This window comes from Cinclus cinclus, chromosome 4 (genome assembly GCF_963662255.1).
Source record: "Cinclus cinclus chromosome 4, bCinCin1.1, whole genome shotgun sequence".
Classification (NCBI taxonomy): Eukaryota; Metazoa; Chordata; class Aves; order Passeriformes; family Cinclidae; genus Cinclus; species Cinclus cinclus.
In genome coordinates, this window is record NC_085049.1 from 54104392 (window position 1) to 54125260 (window position 20869).

Genomic DNA, 20869 nt, shown 5'->3' on the forward strand with positions numbered 1-20869 from the left:
GCATTTCAGAAAATGAAAGAACTACAGCCACGACCAGATCCCAGTGCAGCTTCCTACATGCAGTAAAGTATAGGCCACATTCCTGTGCTATGGCAATTAATTACTGTATTATAACAGAGCCAGTTGAGACACTGCTCATGATACTGAAACAGTTATTTAGCTAATTCTCTACCTGTGTCACCCTCTATCTGTCCCAAAAGAATATCCCATTTTTTAAATCTATATGTTTTCCAGAGCAGGATTACCCAGCACATTCTGACCCTCAGATCAAAAGCCTCTCAAGTGCTTCAATAAGTTGATTTAGCTATACAACACCAGATATTAAATTATGTTCTTGCTAATGTGATAAAAAATAATTAGCAAATAAATCATTTTGTGCTGGCTTAATACAGCTCCTATATCCAAATCAAATTATATTCTAGTTTGACATAACTAAAATGTATTTGGTAACAATTTTAAAACTCTACGTCTAATAGTATAAAATTTTTAAATGTTATAAACACAATAATAACATTTAAGATAATTTTTAAATTTTCCCAGGGAAAAAATTAGTAATAGGAGTTTTGTAAGAGGGTTGCTACAGTTTCTATGTCTGAGAAAAATTTCATCCCCTTTAGAAAACCTGCCCTTATATAATTCTAATATTGTACAAGATTCACCAGACTAAATACAGATAAATGATAACAGGTGAAATGTTTGTCTGACAATATGACACAACTCTTCCTTGCAAGTGAATTTAAGTGGTATCCACTGATCCATAGAGATTCTCCATCTGGAGTCTCTATAGAGACTGAGAGCACAGTTGTCTGGCACAGAACTCGGGCTCCAGCTCCACATGGTGAACAAAAGACTCTGGACCTAAAAGGATATTGACCCAAAGGTTCTGATCCCTACTCCTTTTTTTTCCACTTGCAGAAATCAAAGATGATGCATGTAATGCCTCATGCCACACCAGTGCCAAGTATGTATGAAATGTCCTTATTTAGAGGAGAGGGGAGAAAAAGGGGATTTCTTGCAAGGCAAAAATGAAGACCACCTTGCTCATGGCTTCTCAGCAGCACATCTCACAGTGATAAGGGGAATTGTAACTCTAATGATGGTGATGAGGTCAAAAAGTTCAAACCTCTCTGCTTTACATCAAAATACACAACAGCAACAAAAAATTCTGTCATCAGTCCAGCACCAATACTGGGACACTAGTTTTCAGAGGATCAAGTGAGCTCCACTGAGCCATTTACTGAAGTGCATCTGTCCCCCCACCCCAGCAAGATTTACACTAGTCAAGGTATCTCAAACAAAACAAAATAAATAAATAAATAAATAAATAAAAAGAAAAACAGAAGACGTGGCAGGAAAGTCTCCTTCAGGAGGAGCTGAGAAACCAGAGGGGCAAATCCCCTTTTTCACAGATGTAGGCTCTCTCCCCTGTGCATTTGTGACCTTCAGTTCACAGTAGCAATATTTTACCAGGCTTTTTGGACAAAACTACACTCTCAGATTTGCTCATGGGGACCCTACATATTCTGGAATCAAGACTGTATTTCTGACAGCAGCAGATTGTTCTTCTCTTGTGTACTTTTCATCCACTGACATACAACTGTAGGTGTGAAGATAGGTGCAGGTATGGCAGGTGTAGGGGGCAGCAGTGAATTGTGCTGGTTCCATCCCTCCATAAATTGGGTGCATACAGACAAAAATTATGCACAGCTTTTTGAGTGAGTACACATGCAAACTCTGGAGTCCTGCACAAAAAAATAGGTTACTCAAAGACCAAAGCATGGAATTATAATACCTAAAATAATACATCCAAAACACGTTTCAAAAGCTTGGTCCAACTAGGTCAATTTTTATGGTTTTAGCTACCTCAGTGTGTGGTTAAATGCTTTGTTATTTCTATGAAACATTGCCTTCAGAAACACTCACAAAAACAGCAGCTGTACAAAACACCTGACCAATTTTTTTCCCTCTCTTTTACATGATGCCTCCCTTCTTTTATTTCATTAGCTGCCTTCTCCTATCAAATGGCACTGCCTATTGCAAGTGTGCAGCTGGGTTTGAGGGGAACGGGACATTCTGCACAGGCAAGTGAACTTCATTTCTTCCCTTTTGAAAACTAAAAAAAAAAAAAAAAAAAAAAAAAAGAGAGAGAAACCAAAGAAGAATGCTTGAAACACTCTCTGGTCACAGTAGAGTTGGTGAGAGATGAGCACTTCCCTATGCACCAGTTAAAAAACAGGAATTATAGCCAGTTCCCTCAAAACAAATAGCAGTCCAACAGGTGTGGATTCAGAGCAAACAAAGGGCTCCAAATCTCCAAGCAGCAAGGCATTGTGCTGAGGGAGAGCAGAGAAAAGGGAACATGCCGTGCACAGCCCCAGCCCCATTGTTTGCAGGGTAATGAAACCTGGATTGTGACTTTTACTCCCTTTCCCAACAAAGCCCAGCAAAGAGAGGCCAATTCAGGGCACAATAACACTTCCAGCTATTGGAAGCTGTGCAGCTCTACCATTTCCTCAGCTTTTAGAACTTGCTCAGATTTCTGGTGTGGTAAAATCCATTTCTTTAGACTGGAGAGATTTAAGAGACCCTCAGAAAGGAATTATAGCACCTTATCCTTGATGTTCCTCCAAGAGCCTGGGTTATCCAAAACAGACTGTTACCAGCTACAATAATCATAATTAATTGTATTTTTCTTAATTCTTAACTGATTAAAATACTAATGTTTTTAAGAACAGAAGCCCATTTTTTTACTTACTCGCAAAGGCTGGCAAGCTCCTAATCCCAGATTTTGCCACCCTTACTCGGCCTGCTTCTATTTTTCTCTTCTGGCACAAGACAGACAAATCCATTTTAAAGTACCGGGGGTCAATTCCCCATGTGCAGGAAGAGCTGGGTGACACAGGTTACCCACAGTGACTCTGCACTCACCCTTGCTCCCATATATAGGATTCCTGGGCAGAACCAATTGCAGAAAAAAAAAAAAAATCAATTACCCGGTCTGAAATTGCTGAAACAGCAATTTAAGGTCATTTCAAGCAAAAATTAAAGCAATTTTCAGTCTGATTTGAGTCACACTGAAGATCAGACAAGGCTCCCTCCCTGCCCTCAAGTCGTGAGCATCCAACTCATACAAGGTGGGAAAAGCAACATGAGTATCCATCTGAATAAGAGCCAGGACTTTCTGTCACAGGAGGACTAGGTGGTGTTATACTCTAGACCTCCTGCAAGAGAAATTATGTGATCTGTGTGCAGAAATTGCGAAGCTCAGGGAACACTTAAGTAGCTATTTAAACTAGAGATAAGCACTTTTTTTTTTGGTGGAAGTGGCAGAATTGGAAGACAGAAAGTTACTCAAAATCAGTCCTGGATGAATTCTAACATTCCAGACTAGAGACATCATTTCAGCTTTCCCTCTTGAAACAACAATAGGTATTAAATAACTGGCACTAATATGGTCTGTGGCCTCCTAATTCAGAAAGACTCTTTCCGAAAATCCCTTTAAAAAGATGGAGACAGGTTACCATGAGAAGCAAGAAGCCAGTCCAGCACATTGGTTTAATCTCTGCTGTTGTCCCTGCTCAGCTATTGATGCCTGCAAGAGCAGCAACGGGGGCTGCTCTGCCAAGGCAGAGTGCAGGAGAACAGCCCCGGGAAGCAGAGCGTGCGTGTGCAGCGCCGGCTACACCGGAGATGGGATCATCTGCATCGGTGAGCACGTGGAGGGCTCCTGGGTCACACACAGCACAACCACAGCAGCGAGGTTCCTCTAGGGCCATGACCCTCCTTGCCCTCTGACCCACAAATGCAGCTTGCTGGTACATTATCCCCTGATGCCAAAGGCATCTCTTCCTGCCACATGGCTGGTACTACTTGGCAAACCGTGCACCTGCAGCAGCGTGGTGTGACACCACCAAAACTTCTCAAACAACATCTATCTCTAGCAAGGATAACCCCATCTCCAGCAGCTTGATACACACACACTCCTCTGACCATCACGAGCAAAGACTTTTAGATGCTGTACCACACCTCCCCAGGTTTGGCTTCAGAAATGCTGCTGGCAGGGCTTGTAGCCTCCACCAAGACAACTGAAGACCTAGACTGAGATACTAAGTAGCTGAGGAAATTAATTTTATCATAAATCTGCATTCCTAGTATTCTTCACTTAGAATTTATTCTCCTTGGGTTTTCAGAATTATTCTCTCTTTATTACACTCTTTCTGTTTTATAAAGAAATCAACCCTTGTCTGGTGAACAATGGTGGATGTGACAGAAATGCAGAATGCACGCAGACTGGACCCAATCAAGTGAGTACTTGGTTAGCAAAGAAAAATAGGCCTAGTCAAGTGTTTATTGCTAGGTAAAGAAAGATTTCCCCATGTCAATTTTGTTTTTAAAGTAAAAATCTGAATTTCATAACAATTCTGAAAAGCATATACTTCCCTCAAAAAGGCACTTGAGGGGGAGTGCAGACAAACCTAAAAAAAAAAAAATCCATTTCAGTGAAAGAAATCCAAAACTGCAGAGGAAAGCAGTGTTTTTATATTTCAAGTGGTTGTTTTTCTCCTTTGGGAGGTTTTGATGTGAAAATCTGTAAGATTGAAAGTATTGCTAGATGATGTTTATTTTATTGTTATAGAAACTGTCCATGGAAAAAATTCCATTTCAGACTAGCCCTTCTCCCTGCACAGTTCAAATGTATCCACAAGGAAATAAAATGCCCTAAACCACAGCTCCTGCATGGGGGTTACAACATTCCAGCATCCTCTCACTCCTCTGGTGATCTCTAGAAGTACAGTACAAACTGTTTATTTATTCTTCCTTACCTGTGAGGATGTAATTAACATCAGAGTGATAACAACAAAAATAAGAACCACAAAACCCCAGCACTGCAAAGGGAAGTCTATAGGACAGAAATGTATCTGTTTTGTCTAGGGCTCTCACTCATCCAGGAGTTACATAAACATTGCTATTAGACTACCTCCTCGTTTGATTTCTGCTGCAGAAATCTCACTGAATTTTCACACTCCTGCATATTAAATTCTAATCTGAGAACCATTAAGCAGTGAATTGGAGACTATAATTCATTTCTTTGCAATTATTTTTCATCTTCATGATAACTGCAAATGCAAAATAAAGTAACCAGGACAAAGTGTCAGATGCATTTTCACTGTATGGGATTTTGCCAGTAACACACAATTCCAGGTTTGTTTTGAAGGTATTTTTCATCACTTTAAAAAAGCAGGGGAAGGAAAGGGATGAGAGGGAATACCAACATATGCAAGAAAAAACATGAGAGAAACAAATAAGGGGTTTAACCTGTTCTATCAACATGAAAACAACGTGCAGATGTCAGAGGGGCTATTTCAAATGAACAGGACAGCAGAGAGGAGATCAGAGATGGATAGGCAGGGAAAAGGCAGGTAGAGCCTAATGAAAATTATTACTTCCCAATCTCAGTCTATGGTTACTCATACTGACCAAGAAACTGTTTGGGGAGACATAATATACTCTTAGCTTAATAAATTGCATATAATATCACAAAAAAAGTAAACTGGAAAAGGTAAACTATATATTTGTGTGCTGAAAAAAAAAAAAAAAAATCAAGCATTTTTCAATGTATGCATGTTTTCTGATTTTGCTTTGTAGGCAGTATGTAATTGCCTGAAGGGATATTCTGGAGATGGCAAAACCTGCACATATATCAGTCTGTGTTCACAAGTGAGTATCCATTTAAGGAGACAATTTCAGGTCTTATCATAATCATTACACTTTTGGGGGTTGTATGCATTCTAAACTAAGTTAGGTGTGCTAGGAATTAATTTACCTTAACTTGGCTAATCTTTAAATATTCTTGGTGCAGTACATGCTTTAGTGCTGTCACTATGAGAGAAACTAAATATGTAGGAAGAGCTCTTCCTCAACCACAACCAGGACATAACACAAGTGAGGGCCTGGCCTCATCATTGAGTCTTTAATAGCTCACTGCAAATCCAGTCCAGAGAAGCAGACCCTGGTCTGTAGTGCTAAAACCTAAGTCAGCAAATTATTTGTCATCTAGACTTCCTATAAAAAGCCAACAAAACCATTTCCTTCCACAGCACCCAACCCAGGGCATGCCATGGCCCGACCCATTCTGTCCCTCACTTGTCACTGCAGGCTGAGAATTAGCCACACTTGTTCAGCACAAGCTGGCTCACACACTGCAAGCCATCAGTGTGGTTCTCTGCACCAGCTGTGTTCTGCCTCTTGGCACGCTGCAGCAGGGACATATCCACTCTGCCATGTACATTAATCCTCTGTGCTCTGAGCACAGTAACAACTACTCTCACCCTCACAGCCTGGCCTCTCAATTGGCTTTCTCTGACCTTGAAATTTTGCAGAGATGAATGAGCAAGGGCAAAAACATAAGCTGGAGGAAGGGGAGTTTAAAGTTATGAGCCACTGCTCCCTATGACTTTGCATTCTCTTGTTTTTTCCTATGCTGTGTTCCAGCAGCTCTGCTTCTACTTGACTAATTATGTATTAAAAAATAAAGATCGTCTTGAGAAGCATCAATGCCATACCAGAGACTAACCTGGCTCCATGATGACCAAAACACTGTGCAGCAAATCTTCACAGGCAGCCAAGGCTGCCAACAGTCTGCCTAAGCCAAGCCAAATCCACAGCAAATGCACCCAAAGCCACTGCTTACAACCAGGCATCTCTGTGACCTGTCAAGTCAGGCTCCACTGGTAGCTCCCAAAGGAGTTTCTGCTCCCTCTCATGGCCCATGGGAAAGGACCTCTGAGATGATCAGCAACAGAAAGGACACCATGAAACAAGTACAAGAAGAGAAAACAAGAAAGCTTCACAATTTTCCCCAATTTGATCTCAAGCCCAGGCTAGAAACTTATTTGCAAGCTGAGGTGGCAACAGGGGAACACCTACCTGTGAGTGAGCAGAGCTCTGAGCCCAAACATGCTGCCCCTGAGTGAGGAACATCTTGGTTTAGTACTGGGAGCTTTCTGGGGCAGGCAGCCAAGTGAGATGCAGCCACTGCTCCAAGCCCAAAGCTAGACTCAGGTGCAGGCAGGAGATGTTTTAGAGACAAGGACAAGGCAAGTCCCTGTTACAGCTGACCTGGGCCATCAGACTGTCCTGTGCTGTGCCTCTCCATAAATTCAGGCTCCTGGCACCATCCCAGTGATTTACAGTGTGTAAATAGCTCCCTGTAGAGTCAGTCAGTGCTGCATTGGCAGAGAAGCTAAGACTCATCCCTAAGGCGCAGAGTGAGACTTGCATGCAAATACTTTGTGTCCTACAGCATCATAAACTAAATAAATAAGGAGGAAATCAAAACTGCATCCTCTGCATAAGAGGAGACTAATTTTTTATAAACCCTTAAATGCTCTTTAGTGTTTGAAAGGCAATATATGCCATCAGGTGTTACAGCAAGATGTGGTTTCAAAGAGATCTTGTGACTAAACCTTTCTAAATTATATAAATGAGGGAGGAAAAGTGGTGAACTGGCAATGGTAGAATTCTATACTTTAAACTTTTCTCTTACAAGAATAATGGAGGCTGCAGTGAATTTGCCATCTGTAATGACACCGAGCTGACAGAAAGGACCTGCACCTGCAAAATTAACTACACTGGGGATGGATTCCAGTGCCGAGGCAACATCTTCCAGGTAAAGTGCTTCACATGTTTGCTGTCTCCTATTTTCCTTCACATAGTTTATTAATACAACGGTTGAAGCACACCACTTTTTTTGTTTGGACAAAGTTGTACCCCAGAATTTGAAGTTATCCCAATCCAAGAAACCAGGAATAGGAACAGGATGCTGCAAGATAAGCGTAACTGCCAAAACAAACAAAAGACACTAATGGACAATCATTATGACTGCAGCATTAGGGAGTTTTAGATTACAAAGGAGCCTGGTGTCTGACAGAGTAAGGTAAGAACAGAACCGAAGCAATACAGATATGCAGCACTTACTCCAAACCAGAAGCTCCCTTTCTTGTCTGAGTTCTGCATTTGTTTGCACTCTGCAGATGTTGCCTCACATCTGCAGCATTGTTACAAAGTCTTGTTCTTAATTGCAGGAACTTTTCAGGAACTCCAACACATCTAGGTTTTACTTCCACTTACAGGTAAGAAAAGGTTGAGTGGTTGTGGTTTTCTTGAGGGAGGACTCTCCTCCCTTTTTTAATCTCCAGGAGTGTAGAGAAGCAGGCAAGAATCTGGTGTGTACTAACTTCCTTCAATCTAATTGGGACTGGATTCAGATTATCAGTCACAAATACTTGAGATGCTCTAATGTAAACTATTAACTGTCACTAAACAATATTAACGATCAAGACCAAGGCCCCAGGGAAAGGTAAAACCCCCAGACTGGGCATAAAACTGAACCTTTCACCCATTCACAGTCTGAGATCTGCTAGCACATCTCTTGTGAATTCTGAAGCAAGAGTATACCTCTCGTTTACTACCCCTTCTGCATCTCCAAATGCCAACACTTTCAGTTGCCTCCCTGAAGCATCACAGGGTGCTCTGTGTCTTGCAAGACAGCCAGTGTGCAGCCAGCTCTCACTGATTTTTGGAGACTGGTGACAGCAATACTCTGTTTACCAGAAACCTCAGGGCAGCACAGACCTGTACACTGGCCTGTTAACCTAAAGACCTGTACCCTAGTTTCAATTCTGCTACCATGGTAGAGAGGTGGCTTCCTGCTTTAAGGGAGCTCTCAATTTATCTTATCAGTGGTCATTGCAAAGTGCCTGCAATAGCCCAGGTCCATTTGTACTCCTGAGAGTAATTCATTTAATTCCCTCATCTCCTGTTGGTTTTTGCAGGGGAGATAAAGACATGGCTATAAGACAAAATTTTTCATTTAATACTGTGAGCAAAGGTGACAGATGAGGCTAGGAGTCAAAGCCCACACGAGGAATTTGTGTTGCAGGGAAGGGAACTCAACGTGTGGCAGCAGTGAAGCTGCAGGCACCACCTCCCCCTCCACAGGGCAGTCCCTCTCCCTGTGTGGCATCATATTCACTAATTCATGGCTGCTTTTTCCTCTTAAATTTGGCAGGCCTTGTCTATCAGAGATATCACAGGCCCCGGCCCTTTCACCCTGTTTGTCCCTCACACAGACGTACTCAACAGTGACCCACGGGTAAGTAGAAGGGCTCAGTAAAAAATGAGTTTTCTGTTCTTCCTCAGCTGTTTCTCAACCCCTCCATTCCCCACTGCAGGTCAAGGACTGGATTGCCAAAGGAGTGATGGCTCAAGTGCTACGGTACCATATGGTGGGTTGTGCCAATCTGTTGTACAAGGACCTGACAGCAATCACCAACATCACCTCTCTCCAGGGTGACCTCATACACATCAGCTACTCCCAGGTAACCAAACATGGAGAGACAGGGAACAGAGCAGTAAAACAGTCCACTCTCATTCAGCTGCTTTAAAAACTTCAGCGGTTTCCTTTCTTCCTCTGATATAAATGACTTTCAAATAAGATTACCTGTTCAGCTGAAGTATTCAGCACTTATTCAGCATATACCAAGAGTGGAGATGTACAACCCTTGCTTTGACACAAGCTATTTTATCTTTAGACGCTGGCTTTATGAACATGAGGAGAGTTTGAAAATGCAAAAGGCAATTTATGAAAGCTGAAAGTACTGTTTGCTCCAAAGAAACAGTGATCCAGACTAAATATATCAAAGCAATTCAGTATCAGTGTCAATTTGCCAGTGGGTTTCACAGAAAAAAAAAGTTTTTGTTGCCTTTCCAGAACTCATTGGTTTTGAACAACAAAGCTGAAATTACACTCAGTGATGCTGTCGGCACAAATGGTGTGATCCATGTCATAAACCAAATTCTGGTCCCTTCACATATGCAAGATTTCCCCCTCAAGAAGGTATGTGCAGCTTATCACCACTCTCAACCCAGGGGCTTTCCCACAGTCACTGTCAGATATATAAATCGTGTAAGTAAACAAAAAAAGTGACACTAAAATTCCTTATACAAATACATAAAAATAAATTAAACATTGTATTTCAAATTCACCAGAACTGCAGATAATTAAGGACAGTATAGGAGGATTTCTGCAGAGGGATTTTATAGCAGTTTTGATTTTATAACAGAAAGTGACTTACAGGGAAAAGTAAGCTCTTACCCGCTTTTTTAATACCCAAATAATGTATTTCTTAGGAAAACTACTCACTTTTTTTTCTTTGTAGGAAAGTCTTAAAATGGTTGCAGCCAGGCATGGGTACATTCTGTTCAGCACTTTGCTAGAGGTAAGGATGCAATAGACAGGAGCCATTGGGAAAAGGTTGTAATATTTTTTTCTTAAGACAAAAGTACACACAGCACATGGCATCACTGGCAGCATTTTGCTCAGGAGAACCAAAGGGCTCACCACACAGTATACAACAACCCTGGTCACCCCCAATCACACTCCCACAGAAGCTGAGGTGATGTCAAGTAGACCCACAGCCACCTTTCCCTTCCCCACTCAGCTCTGTCCTACCGTATATCAAGCTCAATTCACACATCTGGTTTTTAAAATATTTCTCAAGGTATTTGCAGGCTGGTGACCAGGCAGCCCACAGGGCACCACGCCCCAGTTAGACCTGATATCCACCCCACAGGGTCACTTTGGACAGAGCATTAATTTTCTGCCCCAACTTTTGCTATGTTGCAGAAGAACAATCTGCTTGGGCTGATCAGCGATCCCATTCACAAACCCGTCACACTCTTCTGGCCCACGGACACAGCCATCCGTGGGCTGCCACAGGAGCAGCAGGACTTCCTCTTCAAGAAGGCCAACACTGACAAACTGGTGCAGTACCTCAAATTCCACATTGTTCGCGATGCTGCGGTAAGCCCTTGCATTTTGGGGGTGTTGCCACAGCCAAAACATGCAAGCCCAGACATGTGCATCTCCCCTTTTCTTCCCCAGGTGTTGGCCTATGAGCTCCCCAGCTCCAGCCCACTGAAGACCCTGCAGGGTTCCAACCTCAGTGTGAGCTGTGGGGATAATGGGGAGATCGTAAGTGTTCACTCTGCTGGCACGTTTAATCCTCACCCCTGCTGCAGGATCCATGCCTGCAGACCACACTCTGCCTTTGCACAGCCCCCAGGGTGGGTCAGTGGCACCAAAACTTCACTGCTCACCGCCACTACAAGAGCCACACCAACAGATTCAGTAAACTATATGGTTTGCAGGACTTTTTCGGGCTGTCACTTGCTCAGTTGTAAGGTGCTATCTGTTCAAAACAGCTCTCAGTTGCCTGAAACTGAAACACCAGCACCATTTAACTTCTACAATACCAGTGCAAAACTGCTAAGATCAGCCTGGTTTTGAACCCCATGAATACAGCATCTGCATGCAAACTCTGGTGTGTAAGAACTCCAAAGCTAAGGTTGCAGGCACACACATAGCCTGATAAACCAGAACGTCACATTTTTCTTTGCAAGTGTATCAGATCATACCTGGTAAACATCTATGTCTAAACGTACATAAGATAAACCTGTGAACATTGGACTGGTGTATTCTGTCCTCTTCAGAAAATAAAGATATCACAAAATCATAGAATGGTTTGGGTTGGAAGGAACCTTGAAGACGGTCATGTTCCAACGCCCCTGTTATGAACAGTGACACCTTACACTAGAACAGGTTGCTCAACATCCCATTCAATCTGGCCATGAACACTTCCAGGGATGGGTCATCCACAGCCCTCTGGGCAACTTCTTCCAGTGTCTCACCAACCTCACAGTAAAGAATTTCTTCCCAATATCCAATCTAAACCCACCTTCTTTCAGTTTAAATCCTTTAGCCCTTGTCTTATAATTACATGCCCTTGCTAAAAATCCTTCTCCAACTCTCACATATCCCCACTTAGGGACTGCAAGGTGCCCTAGGGTCTCCCTGAAACCTTCTCTTCTCCCAGCTGAACAGCCCCAACTCTCTCAGTCTGTCTCACTTCATAGGAGAAGTACTGCAGCTCGCTGAGTATCTTCATGGCCCTCCTCTGGACTTGCTCCAACATGTCCACATCCTTCCAGTGCTGGGAACCCCAGAGCTGTGCACAATACTCCAGACACACATCTCCCATAGGAAGAGACCCCCAAGAACTAGCCATCAATTTTACCTACAGAATAATTTTTGACATACCTCTTGCCCCAAGAGCATTCCTACAGAGAGCAGGAGCCCAGGGAGGAGCAGCTCATGACTTACCACGTCCCACTCTCCCTATCCCATGTCCCAGGGCGCCCTGTTCCTGAACGAGGGGCAGTGCAAGGTGGTGCAGCGACAGCTGGAGTTTGACGGGGGCATCGCCTACGGGATCAATTGCCTGCTGACAGAGCCCAGCCTGGGGGGACGCTGCGACAGCTTCCTCACCATGGACTTCATGGTCAGTGCCTTTCCAGGTCCCTCACCCTAGCAGTGACACAGCCCAGGGGCCCACGTCCAGCTCTGCTGGGGTAACCCTCCATGCAGCTCTGGAAATCCTGCCAGTAAAGCCCCACTGCTGCAGGCTGGCTGCATCTGCTGCACTGGTTAGACAGAGATTAACAAGTGCAGCACGATGCCTCAGAGGTGCGCAACAGAAACCCTGTGTCCACACGAAGCAGTGCACAGGACAAGTGGTTCCATTTAAGACCATAAAAAAAAAAAAAGGCATCTTATACATGCAAGTAAAAATTTGAGCAAGGACAAATCTTTCTGTCCTGCTTTTAAATTAGTGGAAGTTCAAACTACAGATTTGTCCATAGAGATAATATTTACAAAGTTCCCTACTTAAAAAAGAGCAACATTGCTACTCCAACAGCACAGGGTATGAAGGACAGAAGATAGAGAACTGCCTACTCTGTCTCAGTCTCTGACATTTCTTAACACACCTGAGCAGGCACTGTTAGCATGGAGGAAGTTTCCTCCCTTCCTTGATGGGCCTCACAAATGGGAAATTCTGAAAGTCATGTTCAAACAGTTTCAAGACCAAATTTACTTCAGTTCAATTTGAAAGTATGAAAAAGTTTCCTAGAAGTGAAAGAACTTTGAGGTAGTCAGTCTTTTAAAAACCTTATTGGAACATGTATTTCAATTGTAAAACTGACAGTTGTGTATATCCCATCTGCTCAAATTTGCCTTTTGCTTATGATGTCATTAAAAGAAATTAAACAGATATCATTTCCTTAAATTTCATCAGCACTTCCTGAGAAGCAAGCATTTTTCTGTACTCCTAATTAGACATTCAGGTCTCCTACAGACCATGCCAATACTTGTTTGAAGAACAGTCATCATATCTTCCCTCCTTTTTCAAACCCAGAGCATTTTCCTCTTCCAGAACTTATATTCAGATATCAAAACTATTTTCTTGTATTTTTGTGGCATTATTTATAAACTATTGCAACTATTTTGTTGTCACTCTTCTTTCTTGTTCCTCCAGAGTTTTCCATTATTTTTTTAAGTGCAATAAGCTTTACCTTTTCTCTGCTGATCTTTTCTGCTCTCATAAAACAGACTTTTTGTCCAAGTCAAATGGCCTTTTGTAGCCATTATTTTAACATACTTTTTTTCCTCTTTTCCAGGGGCATTGTGCTAGCTGTTTCCGTAACTCTAAATGCCCTCCAGGGACAAAACCAAAGGTAAAACGTTCAAATTTCACATGTAAGCAGTCTAATATGATCTTCTCTGTACTTCACAACAGCAAACCAGAAAAACCTTCTTAGAATAAATAGAAGGAGAACTTTTGACAGTGCTACCACACTATTAAGTGACAAAGCTGTCCCTGGGCAAACACCCAGGTGCTGGTGGTGGAGGATGCTTGTTAGTGTCACAGAGCATCCACTGTAAAAGTGCTTCAGCTGACTCCAGAGCACTCTCAGGAATGGTGCTTAGCATGTCAGGAATCAGAGAGGATGGGGGGTTTCACACCTGCACTCTTCACACATCACACTTTGAGCCAATGTACATCAGAAATTGCAAGAGAGAGAGAGAAAAAAACAAATAATGCAGCACTCGTTTTCCTGTATTCTCCCCCTCCTTCTGCTGTGCTGACACATGTGGCACACAGGAAGGAATCCAGTGGTGCACCTACGAGTCCTATGGGCTGCGGAGGGATGGCTGCCGTAGGAACTGCTCCATGGTCATCCACATAGCCAAGTGCTGCAAGGGCTACTTCGGGCCAGACTGCCAAGGTAGGATTCCCAACCACGTGGCCATCCCGTGCCCTCCCCTTCCTCAATACAGCTATGCAGCACCCAGCAGGCAAAACTGGGAGAATTGGAATAAGGGGCACGAGAAGAGACCAGCTGCAAGATGAGGGAGTTTGGTTGCAAGAGCTGAAGAACGCAAAGTGTTAACTGTTTCTTAAATTCAGAGTACCTCTTCACATTTAGAGCAAGTGTTAAACTCCATAGTAGCAGCAGGGGAGTGCTACAGAGAGTAAAGGCTGTCCTGCTGAGCAGGGCCACCAGCTGAAAGTCCTTTAAACACGGGCTCAGGTTCACACAGCAGCACCAGCACACACCTGAGAACCAGCACATAATTGCTCAGCCACAGGCACGTGCACACTCAACAGCAGAGTAAGCTCAGAAGTTGTAGTTCTGAACAGGTGGAGACGATTTGGGAGGCTCCATCTCAGTCTGCCATAGCAAACACTTCCAAACTGTTCTCCTTCACCTGCAGCCCTGGAGGGGAGCGGTACTGAGGTCCCCACCGGGGCACCAGAGCCATGATCCAGGTCAGGATCTCTGCTGGCAGATAGGTCCAGCCACACACAGCCCTGCCAGCTTGTTTTGTCCCAGTTTCACAGACAGACACAAGCAGATCCCATGCAGTTTTGGCCAGCTCAGCCCAAGCTGCCGGTTGGGGTCACCCTGACAGCACATAACCCATAGAGACACACAAGAAAGGCTCGATTTGGGCAGTGCCATTCACACATGGGTCTGAATGAGCAATCAGCCACATATCATCTACAAGTCAAGGCTGGAATGATCCTCAACACCCTTCTGATAGGAGCTGTGGAAGTGTGTCAAGGAATTCAGAGCACAGGGCTCACAGTGGTCATAAGTGTCACAGCCACTCTTGCACACCCCAAGAGAGATACATTTACAGGTGTTCCCTGCTCGATGACTTTTACAGGACACTAGATAACCAGCTATACCAATGAACAAACAAACACTGAGCTAAAGAGCCACTTTTCTTTTCCAACCTTTCAGCTTGCCCAGGGGGCCCAGAGACACCGTGCCATGGCCATGGCTCCTGTGACGATGGGTACACGGGGACAGGAGAGTGCCACTGCCAGGGTGGCTTCAGCGGGACGGCGTGTGAGCTGTGCCAGCCAGGCAGATACGGCTTCAGCTGCAGGCGTACGTTCCAGCTCCCTTCCCATGCCCCTGCCGAGCCTGTGAACTATCCTGGCAGCAACCAGCTTCTCACCAAGCCAAGGAATGCTTCCCTCTTTTGCTGGGTGCCTCCTCACCCCAGGGGATGGCACCAGGTGTCAGGAGGGAGGAGGAGAGGACAGGGTGCAGAGGCTGAGCAGAACAGAGCAGGGCCTCCAAGTGGTTTTAGCTACAGCAGAGCTTTCTCTTCCATCCCCATAAAGCTTAAGACAATATTTTAGCAACAATACTCCTCAAGGATTGCAAGAGGCTGAGGCCATGCAGTACTTCTGCAGAGAAAAAAAGGGCACCGAGGTGAGGGCAGCTTGTGAAGAGGGACAGCCAAGAAACTGCTCACAAAATCCACCTCTCTGTGGCTTTCAATGCAAACTAGGTGGGAGCAGGATCAATATCTCCCATTAAATTTAAAAGTTTTCCTGACATAAAGCCTTCAGATAAGAAGTTACAACATTAACACTTCCATCCTACTCGGTGTACCTGTACTGCTCCTGAGGCACATAGGATGGGGGGCATAGGCAAGACAATAGGCTTGGACACAGATTCTCAGGATTATACCTACCTACAATTCATCCACTTCATAGCACACCATAGCACAAAGTACACAGGCCATTAGCTTGAAACCAGATGATGAAATTTAAGAGAAAAAAGGTTTATAGCCCCTTCCTTTTGATGTAGATTTGAGTCAGGCAAAAGTTAAAGCAAATGAAATTAAAAAGCCAGCAAGTGAAGCTCCTTTACAGCAGGACAGGTATGCAAAAAATCAGTTCCACAAATCCCATGTATTTTTCTTCTCTTAACAACAATATTTCAAGATTAAGGAAAAGGCCATAAAAGATGCTGCAGCACAACATTATAAAACAGAGAGCCATGAATAATTCTTTAAAAAGATTTGGCACATAATTAATGGAGATCCCAAAGAGGAGAGGAAAAACATCACCTATAGATTAAACAGATCATCACATCTCAGGCTAGAGGGCAGAAGGAGCAAAGCCTCACCTATAAAAGGAACTGAGGGAATCCAAAAGCTTTTGTCATGAAAATATGTGAAACCTAAACAAAGAAATTTTAGGTAACTTGTCTATGTTTTACAACAAAGCTCACTAACCTCATAGCTGGATCCCTTGCTCAGCTGGACCTTCTCCCACACAGCAGCCCAACACTCTGCTTCTGCTCCTGGTCCACACACCCACACATACACACAATTAACAGCTGTTGCTTATAAGGACTGGTTAGTCTGGGTCTTCAGCTCAGGCATTAACTCTTTCCTGCCACAGTCCTTTGTGGAGTTTCCTACTCCATTGCAATGCACAGACCAATACTCTTTTTCATTTTATTCATTTCATTGCTCAACCACTCTGGAAAGTCTGGTCCTCTGCTTGACTGGCGTCATGGTGAAATACCATGAAGTTAGACTCATCTAAATTATTCCTGGATAATACTGTATCTAAACTGACATGAGGATGTTTCTCTAGAGAAAGTCCTTCCCACTCTGCAAGTGCCCTCTGTGTTTCTTTTCCAGCTTGTGAATGCAAGAACAACGGGCAGTGTGATGAAGGACACTCAGGGACAGGACGATGTTTCTGTGAAACAGGATGGACTGGCCGGCTGTGTGAAACCAAGCTAGGTCTCTGCTGCTCTCACCAGACTGTCCATGGAGCTATGGGGTGAAACCACTTGCAGTTCAACAGAAGGTTCCCATAGATAAAATACAAAGGGTTAATAAATGCCAGGAGCCATCTAAGAGTACTTAGGGACTCTGCTCCGGACTGAGGACAAATCCCTTCACCCCACTGTCCCCTCTTTGGTAATATGAGTTCCCACCTCCCCTGTGGAAGGGCTTTGGGCTGTGGCAGTCAAAAAATAAAATTCCTACAAGTTTTCCAGTTAGCCAGACTGGTATGAAGGGGTTTCTTTCTGCAGGAAACAAGGGCATTGTGGTACCTAAGCTCTTTGATTCCAGCTGTCCTGCCTTCCCTGCAGCTCTGCCACCAGCGTGCTCCCCAAGCTGCTCAGCCAATGCCATCTGCACGGAGAACAACACGTGCCAGTGCAAGCCCCTGTACAACGGGGATGGGATCACATGCACAGGTGAGCTCCCACCCCACTCACGGCTAGAAGGCAGGATCTTCCCTCTTGCACATTCCCAGGAATGCAGCTACTGCCCACTACAAAACGTTGCCTGCACAACCAAAAAAACTTTCACCGTGCAGCAAGTGAAACAGATTTAGGATATATGGAGTTCAGGGTTTTTCTAAATCAGCAGGCTGGCTTCTCCTGATTTCACCAAGAAGGAGTATAGGCAGCAAGTGCCCTTCAGTCAAGTTTTGAAGACAGCAGGGTTTTTTCCCTCAGAGGATTAACAGTGAGATGCAAATATATCAAAGAGTTTTTCCAACAAAAATGATCCTATGATTTTTTAATGCCCATAGGCAAGGCAGTTCCCTGGCAATACTGCTACAGAAGCAGATTTCTTTCTCAGACAGGTGTCTTTCATCTTCCAAAGTCAACCTGGCCAGAAATCTGAGGGTCGTTACCCATGTCTCCTGAATCAAGAGCATCCTGACAAGGCTGTCAGAGCCCTATGGGATAGACTTACAGAAATTCAGGAATGCTTCAGGAAATGGAAACAGATTTTTTTTATTTTTCCCAACAAGTATTCTAGTCTTTTTATTGTGAAAGGACTGGCGATGGTTTGTCTTTATGAAGAACATCCTCTTTAAATGCAGACTTCACTCACTTGCCTTTTTTTCCCCTGCAGCTGCAGAACTTTGCAAACAAAACAATGGTGGGTGCCACCAAGCAGCCGTATGCACACAGCACGGGGTGAAAGTCTTCTGCAGCTGCCAGAAGGGATACAAGGGAGATGGGTTTACCTGCCTTCCAATAAACCCTTGTGCTGATGGTTTCAACGGGGGCTGCCACGAGCATGCCATCTGCACTGTCGTAGGACCTGTAAGTTGAATCATTCCAGTGCCCAGCAGGGAAGTCTGAGGAATTTCTCCCTGGTGCCAGCAGAACTCTCCCCTGGTTGGATCATTCTCTGTACCTCTCTAAATCCCTGTTTTCCAAAACAACCTTTACTTAGTTCCAAACTACTTTCCACATCAGTTTGGTATGCTTTCAGCTGAAGGCTGAGAAACAGTTTGATGTCTTTGCTCTGGGGAATGGGGTAACACACAAGCTGGCATGTTTTGCATACATAGTCTTTCTTTCCCAATCTTACTTCTCCCTAACTGTCTATCTTTATCTGCAGCACAAATTTGTTGGATTAAAATTAAATACATTTTTGGAAGCTAAACAAAGGGACAGCTGGGAGAATAGTGTCACTTGTTGATTGCTTGAACTCAGCTTAAAGAGCTCTGCAGCCACATGACACAAATTCCATGACCCATGTAGTCAGTGTGGTTAGGGAAAATTTGTGCAGGTGACTTGATCCAGCATTTGTCCTGGTGCTTGCAGGATCACTTCTCCATTCCATTTTGGTGTCTTGCCTGAACTGCCTTCCAGGAGTGATCTAGAAAAGTCTTGCTGATTATCCATTCCAGCTGTCAACCATTGCAATCCCTGGATGTCACCAATTCCTGCTTAGCTCTCATTTATTACTAGCTTTCATTTATGACTAGTAGTGGGCTGTTACATTCCATGCTTGCTTCCATGCCCAGTCATTTAAATATCACTGTGATGTTTTTGCCATCCATTTTTGTGAATTATGTGCCGTATAACCCTCCAATGCACGTTGTTAGCTTTGTGGATGAAATCATATTTTGGTGTTAATTCAGCAAAGCACCCAAGTGCACATGTAAACATTTGGCTTAGTTGTTAATAGCAACTTCTCTGTTTGTCCATTCCTGCTTATATCAAGTGAAATTTCCGGTTTCACGTCAGCTAAATGCTTGTCTTGGCCTTTTCCTTCTCTCCCTGAGCAGGGCAGACGTAAGTGTGAGTGTAAGAACAACTATATTGGGGATGGGCTGAACTGCTCTGTGATGCAGCTGCCCCTGGACCGCTGCCTGCAGGACAACGGGCAGTGCCACCCCGACGCCGACTGCTCCGACCTGCACTTCCAAGGTGAGGAGGGCACAGCCTGCACACCACCAGCCCTATGCCCTGGGGCCCGTGACCAGGAGCTGGAAGCTCACTCAGGCCTCTACTTAATGTCCCCGTGAAACAATGAGAGTACAGCTGGAATGTGAATTTATGCACCTGTAGACTTATGAAGCGATGTGTGGGGACAGCCCAGGTGGGAATGTTACCCCTGAGGACTCAATCTGCTCTAATCACAACTCATAAAATCCAGGGGTATTTGTACATCACAGCTGCCTCTACGCCATAGCATGGAAACCCCTTCAGGAAGAGCTGGTCCTTGTCTCTCTCTGCAGACACCACGGTCGGGGTGTTCCACCTGCGGTCCCCCCTGGGGCAGTACAGATTGACTTACGAGCTGGCCAGGGAGGCCTGTGCCAATGAGTCGGCCACCGTGGCTACCTACAGCCAGCTGCTGTATGCACAGAAGGTGAGCAGCCCCTCGGAGGCAGGAGATCCCCAAACAGGACCAGGGCACAGTGTAAATGGAGAGGGAGGAGCAAGTGGGCTGCTCTGTGCTAGTAAGCATCATTTTCTTTCCTTTCCTTCCTCCATACCCCAGGGTGCGTTTGGCTGGGAGCAGTTTTCAGACCTTTTATTGGTTTCACACCCGCTTACACAGCACTGAAAACACTCGCTTAGTTCTTGTTTCCAGTATTGCTGGGGTGAGAGGCAGAGTCAGACCTTCAGACTATTCTCAAGGGGATTTTAATTATTAACACTTCCTAAAGAAATGTGCACTTCAGAACTACACTTAACTTATTTCTTTAAAATAAGTCTCCAGGAATCTTTTCCTCAAATGCTGTTAACAGACCTATTTCCATATTGCCTCCCTTGAGTACATTATAGACAACACACACACACACACATATATATTATATATATATATATATGTTTTATATATGTATATCTAGATGGCTGATATCAGTGTGATGAACATCTCAGCTTGGGTTTGCAAAACTCGTTTTAGAAGAGTGGGTCAGACTGCCTGTCTTTTTCTGGCTCCTTCCAACGACAGAAGGAAGAAAGACAATGTTTAGAGACACCTGTAGCAAAATGTGAGGCTGGACCAGTGCTAGCAGGGCAGGCACTGCCTGAGTGCTCCTGGGGACTCTGCTCATTCCCTCTGCAGTTCCCCAGCCCTACCACCCAGTTTTCCCCTGAGTTTTTTCCCTTCTGGCTGTGCTGACCACAGGCAAGGTACCACCTGTGCTCTGCTGGCTGGCTGGATGGTGAAAGGGTGGGCTACCCCACTGCCTTCTCCTCCCCAAACTGTGGCTCCGGATACATCGGCATCGTGGACTATGGGAGAAGAGTCAATCTGAGTGAAACCTGGGATGTTTTCTGCTACAGGGAGAAAGGTAACAAGGTCCTCTTCCTCATCCCTCGT

At 44.3% G+C, this 20869-nt stretch overlaps 1 protein-coding gene across 2 annotated transcripts in view; it reads left to right on the forward strand.

The window, feature by feature from the left end:
* The window catches only part of STAB2 (stabilin 2), a 71835-nt gene that overhangs the window by 45469 nt on the left and 5497 nt on the right, over positions 1-20869 (forward strand). For both annotated transcript variants that reach the window (XM_062491265.1, XM_062491264.1), the window contains 23 exons: positions 916-961; positions 2005-2081; positions 3583-3708; positions 4231-4304; positions 5647-5718; positions 7550-7669; positions 8085-8132; positions 9071-9154; positions 9234-9380; positions 9773-9898; positions 10221-10280; positions 10688-10864; positions 10946-11035; positions 12255-12401; positions 13579-13635; positions 14064-14187; positions 15211-15360; positions 16916-17020; positions 17377-17484; positions 18155-18348; positions 19323-19464; positions 19776-19909; positions 20675-20840. In XM_062491265.1, coding sequence (XP_062347249.1) covers positions 916-961; positions 2005-2081; positions 3583-3708; positions 4231-4304; positions 5647-5718; positions 7550-7669; positions 8085-8132; positions 9071-9154; positions 9234-9380; positions 9773-9898; positions 10221-10280; positions 10688-10864; positions 10946-11035; positions 12255-12401; positions 13579-13635; positions 14064-14187; positions 15211-15360; positions 16916-17020; positions 17377-17484; positions 18155-18348; positions 19323-19464; positions 19776-19909; positions 20675-20840 — 2574 coding nt within the window. The remainder of the gene's footprint in view (positions 1-915; positions 962-2004; positions 2082-3582; positions 3709-4230; positions 4305-5646; positions 5719-7549; positions 7670-8084; positions 8133-9070; positions 9155-9233; positions 9381-9772; positions 9899-10220; positions 10281-10687; positions 10865-10945; positions 11036-12254; positions 12402-13578; positions 13636-14063; positions 14188-15210; positions 15361-16915; positions 17021-17376; positions 17485-18154; positions 18349-19322; positions 19465-19775; positions 19910-20674; positions 20841-20869) is intronic.